Source organism: Elaeis guineensis, chromosome 7, assembly GCF_000442705.2.
Source record: "Elaeis guineensis isolate ETL-2024a chromosome 7, EG11, whole genome shotgun sequence".
Classification (NCBI taxonomy): domain Eukaryota; kingdom Viridiplantae; phylum Streptophyta; class Magnoliopsida; order Arecales; family Arecaceae; genus Elaeis; species Elaeis guineensis.
In genome coordinates, this window is record NC_025999.2 from 7258487 (window position 1) to 7270634 (window position 12148).

The 12148-nt window shown below is 37.3% G+C and overlaps 1 protein-coding gene across 1 annotated transcript; it reads right to left on the bottom strand.

The window, feature by feature from the left end:
- Positions 1-9193: 9193 nt before the first annotated feature.
- Positions 9194-10103, bottom strand: LOC140859187 (putative germin-like protein 2-1). Its single transcript, XM_073260821.1, has 2 exons — positions 9956-10103; positions 9194-9841 (listed from the first exon to the last, which is right to left on the bottom strand). Exons 1-2 carry the CDS (start codon positions 10065-10067, stop codon positions 9306-9308), a joined length of 648 nt encoding a protein of 215 aa, XP_073116922.1. The 5' UTR covers positions 10068-10103; the 3' UTR covers positions 9194-9305.
- Between the last annotated feature and the right edge of the window lie 2045 nt (positions 10104-12148).

The window sequence follows — 12148 nt, forward strand, 5'->3', positions numbered from 1 at the left end:
AAAAGAAAATTATGGTGGCACCCCTTGAACTTTGACCTATTTATACTTGGACTCCAAAAGAGAAAGGTTTCAAATGGATCCCACAACTTTAAAAAAGTTGCAAAGATGCCCAGCTATCTATCTTCATTAGACAATAATATTATGATATGAGGGTCACCTGGGAGGTTAAATTTTATGAAATACTATAAATGCCCTTCCTAGAAGTTTCTTAATTTTGGCATGAAGTAAAATGGAGGGAAAGAAGAGTCACATGACTCTCAAGTGACCATCTCCTTCCATACTACTTTCTTTTTCATCAGATCTCTATGCTCCATCAGACACAGTGAAGGAGATGATGGAGTAAAGAAGAGGGAGAGAGGATGATAGAGTGGAGCAAGAAAAAAGAAGATAGGGTGGAGGGTAGAAAGAAAGATAAATTGAAGAGAAAGAGAGGAACCTGGAGCCAACAAATTTTTTGGGCTTCAGATTCCTCCCTCCTTGATCCATCTCTCAAGCACTTTGCAATCCTTGATATGAGGCATGGCCTCTAGGAGTTCATGGGTATGTCCTTGAATGCCATAGAAATCAATAAGCTTGGTGGGGTTCTCCTCTCATGTTTGCTTTCTCTCTCTCTCTCTAGCTCTCTCTTTGTTTGTGTCTCTATCTTTCTGTGTGCTATCAAATACAGCTGCAATAGGGGAAGGAAAAAAAGAAGAGATCAAGGATAAATAGAGGAGAAGAGGAGATATGGGGAAGGGAAAGCTAACAGGTGCTCTCTTAGGAGAAGAATCGGATGGGGGTGGGATTGGTGAGGAGGACATGGGAGGACTCGAAGAAGCTATGGAGAATTATTATGCTAGCCATTTTTAGCATTAATGTTATTACCTAAGCCTTTTCCAGCTACAATTCGGTGATCTCAAGCTAGCTACCATGTCCATTGCCAACACCATTGTTAGCTTCAACTTTGGCCTCACGATATCGCATCTATTGCTTTCCTCTTCCTTTAGAATCTCATTACCCCTATTTTCCATCCATCTTTAACTTTTCTTTTTCTAAAAGATGTTCTAGAGTTTTCTTCTTAATTTGACTAGATTTCTCAACGATTTCAAGACAAATTAGGAAGGGCCCCATTGAATTAAGCTCCTCTGTACAATTCTTTCATTTGACAATGTAATGTTTATGACTTCCTATGCTCACTTGGCTTACAAAATAATATCCTAGCCTATTTTGACTTGTTTATTGGGTTCTTCAAGCACGGCCATGTTGTATGTACCATGAGGAGCCTCTTCCTCACTCATTCCTGCAATTCGCCAAGGAGTCCAGAGGTGGATGCAGATGTATTTTGTTGAGTGATTATGTGGTGTTTTATATAAATCTTTAATATTTAAAATAAAGGAGAGACAAAATTCCATGCCATTGATCCCCAATCATAGCTTCAAGTTGAGTGAGGTAAGTTCTCGAAATCCTCGCACTCCACTTCTTTTATGTAAGTCATCCCACTTCTATCTTGTTAATTATGTTCTATTAAACCTAGATGGGGTGTGGGCATGGAACACAGCACATGATGCAAGATTGTGATGTGTATATGGTCTGGAGACTTGATATAAACTGATATAAATTTTTTAACGAATTAGTTAAGCCACTTGTTTTGATCAACTCATTACAAATTAGTTGATATGTATGAATTGGGGTTATTTTGGTCAGTAAGAAACCATCCTATCACTGACTAGGTTTGGTGGTGCTTGCCACCACCTTCTCCTTACCATCTTTCCTCCCACCAGTTGTCGGAGAGGCCACCACCTTTCCCTAATCACCTTCCGCTGTCTATTTATACTACTCGAGCATAGCCCTCCATTATTGTTCACCTCTTCTCCCTCCATCTCTCTCCTCATCATTCTTCTCTCCTCCTCTTTTCTTGGCATCTATGATTGCTAGGATTATTGAGCACTACTAGTTGATTAATGTCCATCCCTCTTATTTTCATTTCTCTCAATCCTCTTTTTCTTTGCTTCTTGCCTAGTTGCTGAGACTACTACTTCGCATTGGCATTGAGGGCCTTATAAGTGAGCCCGAATTCCTTTCTCCCCACTCTCTTTCCTTTGAGGTGTGCCAAAGACTTCTTTTCCTCTTGCCACTCAATCAGTGGATAGCATAGCCATCCCTTGTTTCCTGATTTGACCCCCTTTCTCTAGGTCATTCTTTCTCCTTCCTCTTCCTCTCTCTCTCTCTTCCTTCTCTTCTCTCAAATGGATAGATCCAAGGCCTTGTTCTCCTCTTGCTCTCATTCTTCCCTTTTTCTCTCTTCTCCTTCGTCTCTCTCTAACTCTTTTTTTACCTCTTTCTAAATCTCTCTCCCCCCATAACCCTTGAGTCTGGTAGGATTTAGTTCACATTCACCTTAGTATTGATCCTAGCAGAGGGTCATTCTCCACTTTACTCTTTCCCCTCTTTTTCAAGTTTAGGATTGACTTAACTATATAGGGCGATAGCAGTCAGAACCTCAAGAGGGAAAGCATGGGATCTCTTTCCAACCTATTAATTAAGGTAAAACATAGTCCATTAATTCCTTAAAATAATTATTTACTTTGATAGGAATGAACAATGAGAAATTAGTTTGGTTCATGAGAAGTAGAGGGCGGAAGAGGCAAGGAGAGGAGTCCTCTTGTTTGGTTGGAGTTTTAAGAGAAGAGAGAATGAAAAAATCTCTTATCATAGGAAAGTACTTTTCATATTTTATGAAAAGTAGAAATCTATAGGGGAGGTCCATTTTGGGACTTCCCATAGGATAGAAAGTGATGGCCCTTTTTTCTTTTTAAAAATATTCTGTTAAGATTTAAGACTTTTTAAAATATTAATAGATGGTTAAAATGAAATAGCGAATAGTGATATATTCTTAATATTTATATTAATATAACATAATATTTTTATTAATATAAATATTACAATATTTATAATATATTAATATTATTTTAATATTTATACTAATAGAATATTTTTATTAATATTAAGATAATATTTATATAAATATATTAATATTTATAATTAACATAATATTATATTTATATCTATATTAATAATTTATTATATTAAAATATTAATATATTATTAATATATTAGTATTATATTAATATAATAAATTAATATTATATTTATATTAATTAAAGTTTGAAAGTAAAATGGTATGATATTATATTTATTAAAGGTATAATAAGTATTTTATATAATTTTAAAAAAAATAGATGCACAACTGAATATAAGTCACTCTGCAATAAATCACTTTTCTATGATCAATCAAAAATATTAAAATTATATCTCCAAGAAGTAACTTTCTCGAAAGTAACTTTACAGAAAGTTACCTCTTGAGAAGAAAAATTTTTCTCATGAATCAAATGAATCCTAGATTTTTGGAGCTGAGAAAATTGAACAATTAAGGCATAATTATTTAAACTGATAACAAGGTTAGTTTCTAGATTCGGATTATTGAAAGGCTTTTAAGTGAAAATTGATTCGGATGATGACTGAGGTATAGACTTGGTTAGTCCAGAGCCCGAAAGAAAAGGTTAAAAATTATGTGATTATGAAAAGAGAAATGAAAGATAAGATATGAAATAATTGTTGAACAAAAATATTTCACCCATTAACATTTGATGATGCATCTCTTTTGACAAGATAGATAATTTATAGATGTTTGCATTATTCCGGATATTGAACATGAGATTTTATGTTTTATTGCTTATTCTTATTTTTAGATTATATTATTATATCGGTGTGATATGAGAATTCTTACTGGGCTGTAAAGCTCACACCCTTTCATCTTTCTTTTTCTTCTCAAAGTTACAGGATGTTTATGATTGGCTATGGCTTGGATTTATGGATGAGCAGATGGATAGATAGAGTGTCATAGTACCTGATCAGAGGATTGAAAAAATTTAATTTATAATTATGTAAATTTTCTAGTTATTGTTGAAATTAAATATTATGGATGTTGAGATTGTAATGAAATATTTTTGACCTTGCATATTCTTTAGGGCTTACTCTAAGGAGTGTGCGACCATCACGTATCTGACCCGGGTATTGGGTTCGAGACGTGATAGTTTTTCTGTAATTTTATAATCTTAATGAAATATTAATGGAAGTATTCTCCCATCTTTATTCTCAGAAAAATCATAAACAGTACTTTCTCTTCTTGGTTAAAGCATGTGCACACCCAATTTTTGTGATGGTTTAGGTGACAGTATTGTGAGCTTCTCTTATGAGCTCTCAAGTGGATATCCATCTCTTCCAAGCTCTCAAGTGGAGATTCATTCGTGCATGTGCGCTGACAAAATAGACCAAGTTCAAAACCACTTGCAAGCTAGACTAAGGTCTACCCAAAGTCAATGCCATGCTCCTGCTCAAATCGACAGGCAATAAAGCGAGCTTTGTAACACTCAATTGAGCCATCAAATCAAGTTATGATCATATAAAAACACTTGCAAGTTATGGAAATATTGTTAGTGGGAAGAGGAACAACATTCCCAAGTGCCTCTATGCTTAAAAGCATCAAGCATTTTAGACTTTCGTGCATGCCACTCTGAGATATCAGCCACCTCTTTAAATGTCCTAGACTCCTGGTAAGAGTGAATAGTAGCAAACTATGGATTCTTCATCAAATGCCGATGCTAGATCTCTCATGACCTCATCTTCATTTTCTTTAAAATTTATTTCTCAGCATGCCAAGCAAGTCCATCGACAGCTCCACAGAATTGATGCTTCACCCTCTAGTCGTGCATCTTAACACTCTATAGTTCTAAAGGTATATATTTCACTTGGATCTTGGACTCTAATGCATCCTTTCATTTGATGACTCATCCTTCTTTTCTTGGTTTTGATTCACCTCTTCCTATATAGCCTCATACTGTCATGCCCCAAACTCAGCATCCAGATGAGGCACATGATGGCCGCACACTCCTTAGGACGAGATTCTAAAGAATATGCAAGACCTACCTTTACATTTAAAAATATTATATCAAATCATACTTAGGCAGTAGTAGTAAACATAAATTCCTAATTTTATTGATTCAAATAAAATATAGTTCATCAATGTCTCATCATAATTAATACCAATATTTATTTAAAAATAAACTATGCATATATCCTTTAGGATCCTATGCTCCTGATTGCTCAGTCATAGGCCCCATATAATCTTCTAGATCTAAAATAAAAAAAAATCAAAAAGAGGGAGTGAGATTTATAGGCTCAGTAAGTTACTAATATCTTTGAGAGATTAACTATAAGTAATTTTTAAAATATAATAATTTAACAATAATAAGTAACAATATAATTTTTTTTCAAAGCATGCCATGCATGTCAGTAAAATCTAAAAATTCTCTCTTAATCTTTGGTGACTATGGCCATCATTAGCCTCTTGATAAGGCCTAAAAGAGACTAGCCTCAAAAAATAAATATGCGATATATCAATGTGTACCAGCAACTAGCCCCTACTAGCTATGCTCTAATCCACATGATCATGATTAGTCCCATGACAGGATAAAGAAACTAGTTCTGAAATATAGACATAAGATACATTAACATGTGCCAGTAATTAGCTTTGACTGGCTAGGTTCGAAGAACTAGCTCTATCAGTGATTAATCTCGACTGGTTAGGTCCGAAAGAAATTAGTTTCTGACATGTGATTAATGATCGGTCTCATTGGCTAAATCTAAATCATAATCAATCAGAGAGTTTTTCTCATAATTTCATCATAACCAAATAATCAAATTTATTTCGCAATAATATCAAATCAAGTTTTTCACATCTCATTTTCAGAAACAAAAAGATAATTTTTATTCAAAATTCATGCAAGGATAAAAATGAATAATCTTGTTTCAACAAATGATGCAATATTAAAACAAAGAAATCATCTTATTTCAAATTTGTAATCATGCTAAAATGATACCATGCTTGATCTAATATTTTCAATTACTTTTCATGCATAAATACATAGTTTCAAACTTTTATAGTTTTTAAATATTTTAATAATTTTTATATATAAAATTTAATTTTTAAATATATAAGTATGTATGAAAAAATTTGGAGATGAAAGATACTGTCAGTCGAATCCAAAAATCTCAATCTTTAAAACAAGGCTTGATCCTTAGATTCTGCTCCTTTCGATGTAGATCAAAATCTTTGATTAGATCTATTTCATTGATCAATTAAAAATTAGACTAATTAGGCTCGACCTGATCAATTAGTAAAGCTATAAAGGAAAGAGCAATCAAGATCCAATCTATTTGATCAAACTCAACCAATATGGATGGAGTGATACTTAATCTAGATCCGTTGGACTTTTGGACTGGATTTGCTTGATCTAGGTCCAAATTAGGGGTCTAGATCTAGGCGGTCTAAGTTGATCATTAAAAGATCAATTTAGATTTAATCAAATCAGGTCTTGGCTAAGTTTCCTCTCTCTCTCTCTCTCCCTCTTTCTCTCTCTTTCTCTCTCTTCCTCTCTCGCTTTCTCTCTCTCACTTTCTCTTTCTTTCTTATTTTTCTTTCTCTATTTCTATCTCTCTTTCTTTCTTAGCTGAGCCCAAGATCTCTTGAGGGCTTCCGAAGGGACAATAAGAGGGTGGGGGTCAGCTGTGATGTAGCCAGAGCGACTAGCGATGGTGGCATGACGACGTCTAGAGGCAGTGGTCTGGCCGATGGTGATAGGAGATCTGAACGAAAAAAAGAAAAGGGTTACTCCCTACGGTGCCAAGGTGATGATACTGAGGGCCGGAAAGAAAAGGGAGAAAAATAGGCTTATTGGAGATGGTGGTGGCAGTGTGGTTTGGTCGGTGGGATAGAATTTGGTGGATCTCACACTCAAAGGCTCTCCTAAATAGAGCTATGTTGGTTTGAAGAGGAAGGGCCAGATTTTAGGGAGGAGATGATGTTCGAGAAGGCGGTACAGCGGCCGTCGGAGATGAGGAAGAAGGAAGAGGTACGTGGTGGAGGATTCAATGATGGGTTCGATCAAGAGGTGATGGGTTTAAATAGAAAAGAATGGGAAGGGAGTAGTTTCAATTTGTCCATGGATAAAGCCAGCTTTCAGTATCGGCGTAATCAATCCAACAACCCACCCCCTTCGGCGTATGGTTCTATCAGGTCATTCCTTGTTGCCTTATTTTCTTCGATGGTTGAAGATCAAGCAGCGGATTAGGTTCCCCTATTGTAATTATCCTTTTTTTTTGAAAGATTGCGGTGAAGTCGGCAAGCCTTGCCGACTTCACACCGAATCAGGTCCAATTGGATCAGTGCTCACACATACTATTACAGATGACGGTACCCATTTATGCACATCTCAATAGGGTGATCTTAAGACCACCAAATTTACTGCTTATTCCATCCGCTGTATTCCTCAATTATTTATTAATCTACTACCTATTGCTCAACACACTGATCATGGTTGCTTTGTCTCTTTTGATACATATCCTATTGCTTTGTGCAGGACCAACAAACCGATCATTTGGTTGGTGCTGGTCATTGCCATAATGGAGTGTATCTGATGGACTACTTGCATGTGGCTTGTTCTTTCGCCTTTGCCTTTGGTCCGTCCCCTTCTAATTTTGATATCTGGCATTGTCATCTAGGTTATATTTATGGTTATCATTCTACTACTTTAGTTCGTAATGATGTCTTAGGCTCTATTTGTAGTTTAGATATGCTGCCTTATGAAGGCTGTGTTCTTAGAAAATAAGTGAGACTTCATTTTGCTTGAGTAAGTCCATAGTTATTTCATCCTTTGATTTATTTCACTCAGATATGTGGGTTCCTTCTCCTTCTGTTTCTGAAGATAGAAACCGCTATTATGTTACATTCATTGACGATTATTCTTGCTTTACATGAGTTTATTATATGTAGTCTCACTCTCTACTATGCTAAATTTATAAAAAGCTTGCCACATAGGCTAATGACTTTCACATGGCCATAGGTGAACAGTGGAAAATGAATATGTGAAACTCAAATCCAAAAAACTAGAGAGCCGAAGATAGAGTGTGCAGCCATCAAAGTTTGATAATGTCAAAATCTCGAAGCAGTAGTATAAGTGCAGCCATCAAAGTATGATGTTGTCAAAATCTCAAAGCAGTAGTATGAGACTTAGTCTTGAAGCTCATTTCAGAGATGGGAGGGAAGCTTGTTTTGGAGATGCATGAATGATCGATGAATATTCTCTGATACTGTGTTGTAGGATTAAGCCAAGAGAATGGTTGGCGAAGAACTCTCATTCTATCTTGGAATTGTATCAGGAGAGAACCACATATACATGGGGATCACAATAATCATGATGTAAGCTTAGCACCAAGGTTACGTGCATATATATATACACTATATACAATACGTAGTAGTCTAACATGTATGTACATATGTATATAAAAATAGAAGGGTTGACAAGGATCCAGCGTATGGGTTTCTACTCAAATTGTGGAGTGGTTATGATTCAAGGATAGGGATCTAACATCAATGATCTGAACCACTGGATGTGACTTCGTATCTTTAAACTGCTTACAGATCAAAATCGTAGTATTTGGAGAGACTAGCCGCATCAAGTGGTTAAAAATACATATACCATTCTAATTATTTAAACTAATTTTTTGAGTGTAAACAATCTATATTGTAGAATTAATTATAGTGCATTGTCAGATACCAGGTGGTTAACTGAAAGCCCAACTGATCAAAGATTTAGATTAAAAACCTAAAGGCTAAGCAGTGTCAAAATTGTCAATAATTTAAGAGAAATCACAGAAAACCTTAAACACAGATCGAGCAACTAAAATGAATGGACAAGCAGCGTTTACATCTTCAGACGATATTTCTTAGACGATATTTCTTCAGCGTTTACATCTTCGTCCTCATGGCGTGACCACAAGGAGTGATCATGATTCCTAAAGAACTGAGTGCTTGCTTTGTTGGTATGTTTTGAGGTTAAGAAGTGCATGTTGAAGCTTTTGAAGTTGATGAGACAACTAAAACGAGCAGTCCCAGCCAATTCATTACAACGAGAAGTCCATCCTGATCTCTATGCCAGAAGCAAGACAAATATTAACTGATAAAAGTATTTCTCTTTACTAATAAAATATAGCAAACATATTTTGGTTCAAACAAATATATGGAAACAAAAGGACAATGATTTCTTATCCAAACCAAACAATACAAAAAAATCAATCCTTAGCTCAAACAAATATGTGAAAACAAAAGGACAATGTTTGCCTATTCAAACCATACAATACAAAAAATGCCAATCCAAGTATCAGATATCAAGTAGTTCTCATGCAGTTGCCCATTTGCTGGTGTCCATCTAGAATTGGGCCTGGAGCCAATCTACAGTCTTCTTATCCAACTGAAAGGCCTTGGCAAGAACATCATCAGAGATGGGTGGCTTCGCTCCAAAGACTGCATTGGGTACGAGGATCACACCGGGGTTCTGGCTGCTCAGACCAGAAAGGGCAACAGCATTGGTCTTCCCATAGTTGAATTGGAAGTGGATGAGACCTTGAGGAAATACGAACACATCACCCTTGTTAAGGACCTTAGTGAAGAGCTGGTTGTTGGGGTTGGATGTTACGAAGCCGACATAGAGTGTGCCTTCCAACACCGTAAGGATCTCAGTAGCCCGTGGATGGGTGTGAGGAGGGATGAGACCGTTGGGTGCAAAGTCTAGACGAGCTAGTGAGATGCCAAGGGTGTTGAGCCCGGGAATTTGGTTCACAGCGATTAGAGTCACATTAGACCCAGGTTTGTTTCCTGTGTCACCGGCCTTGTCAAGTCCAGAGAAGAAGAAATCTTCGGCTTTGGCCTGCTTCGGGTCCTTACAGACAAACCCATTTACAAACACTGCAACAATTATAAAAACGATTAGTACTTGGAGAATGCATAAAACCATACGTTATGCATGCATAATTACAAATGTCACAACTCATAAAATTAATGGTTGATGAGCAGGAGTACCATCTGAGTTAAGATCAGCGACGCAGAAGTCTTGGAGTTGGCTAGGATCAGAAGCAATGGCATGAGATGAAGCCAGAGTAAGGAGAGCAAGGAAGAGGAAATGGGCAGCCATCTATTATCTCTTTCTAGCTAGCAGGAGAATAGCCAAGGGATATGGAACAAGGTGTCATGGGAGGAGTTGATATATATCGGGGGAGATTGGGAATAGGCCTTTTGCAAGGCTTGATTTAGTCATGCGACTTTATAAAAAAGAAGAAAATCAAACCATGCTGTGTAAATTGCGTGCCATGGTTTTCTATTGACAAGGTAAAAGTTTGAAGAAGTCTCGCTGATGACAGTGGGTAGAAAATTATGACGGAGTGGTCCACACAAGGGAGAAGGAAAGGTTGCAGCGTCGAGTTAACCATCCACACATGGATCCTGGTTTCTTTTATTCTATATTATTATGTATAATTTCTGATCCCGTCTTCTTTCAACAAAGATACTTTGGAGTTGTTGGAGAATACATTGACGAGACCTTTTGTGCCATACAACCGCATTTTTTCCAAAGCAATAATGAAGTGACGACACCTCATTTTTTTTTTTTTGTGGTATCCGACACCTCATCTTTTTGATTTTCTCAACGACACCTTGCTTTTTACATGAAAAATTTTGAGCGTACGTTTAATTCAAAAACACAACGGTGAGTTAACTAGAGTACAACCCATGTTACCGCAATACAAAAAAAAAAAAAAAAATCAAAAATAAAAACAAAAATCAAAATCAAAAATCAAAAATTAAAAATCAAAAACTAGAGTGCAATCCAACCGAATCAAATTGAGTAGTTAAAAATTTAGGCTCAACTTAATTTAAATATTCGGACTTTAAACTCATTCAGCATCGATCGGGTGTTAATATTTCAAACTTCGATTTTATAAAAAATAGATAAAATTAGAAATCGATTCGACTCGAATATCAACCAAGTTATATTCAAACTTGAAATCAAATTTTAACCTATTAATAATATTTTAGGATTTGATGCTTCAAGATTCGGTCCACATTGAGCTCACAGCGAGGTCCTCGATGAAAAACGGAGTCCAAGGAGACTAAGATCATCCCAAACAAAGTCTGGATGATCGAAGCTGGCATGAAGTTCGAAGCAGTGGAGGATCGGCAACAGTTGGTGGCGGGCCAGCGGAGCGGCGGTGGCACGGTGGTGTGCGGCAACGTCCGGCCTAGGCATGCAAAGCCCGACCCAACGTGCGGGGTGGGGCCCTAGCCCAAGCGCACGAGCATGCGAGTGCGGTCCAGGCCCGCGCGAGCGTGCGGGTTCAGGGCACAGGATTGCCCGATCCACGGTGGACCGAATAGTGCACAGGAGAGCGAGTGGACCGCATGGGCATTTCTCATGCATTTCTCACAGTCCACAGACTATTCCGTGGATCAATGTGCGATCGGAGGGCGTGGGTTGCTTCTGATTTCGATCCAACGATCTGGAGAATTGTTTGAGTGCTCTAATGATTCCTAATCCTATTCTAATTGGCTTTTAAGCCTTTTAAAGACTGATCAAGGAACAGAACGATGTAGTGGTGGCCTGGTGGTCGCGCATAGCTTCGTCAATTGCGGAAAACCCAAACCAGAGAGAAAGCAGACATCATATCGAGAGGAGTGAGGCTCCTCGACAGTAGACAGCGATCACTTCAAGGGTTCAAGGGGGTCTTCCTAGAGAGAGAGCTTTTGTTAGGGAGAATTTTCTGTGAAGGAGAAATTGGATATATGAGAGTTGAGGATGAAATCTCATCTTGTAATATTTTTTTTCTCATACTGAAGTTTGCATGTCCCATGGAGACGAGCTCTTTTTTGGCTGATCCACGTATTTGGTTGTTTTTTATTTTATTTCTTCTTTCTTCTTGCTGCATTGCACGGTATCGAAAAGATCCTGCGAGATAGTGTCTTGGCCAGACATCCGCCTTACAAGCGGTATCAGAGCGAGGTGGTATAAGGATGCAGATTGCAGTGGTGGTAAGCAAAATTGAAGATGGAGAAGACAGGATCAACCAAGATGGAGATCAACAAGTTTGATGGAAAGAGCAATTTCTCCTTGTGGCAGGCAAGGGTGAAGGACGTGCTCATCCAGTAAGAGCTAATTGATGCTCTCTTATGCGAGGAGAAGCCGACCACCATAGAGGTGTAGGACTGAAGACGACTACAGAT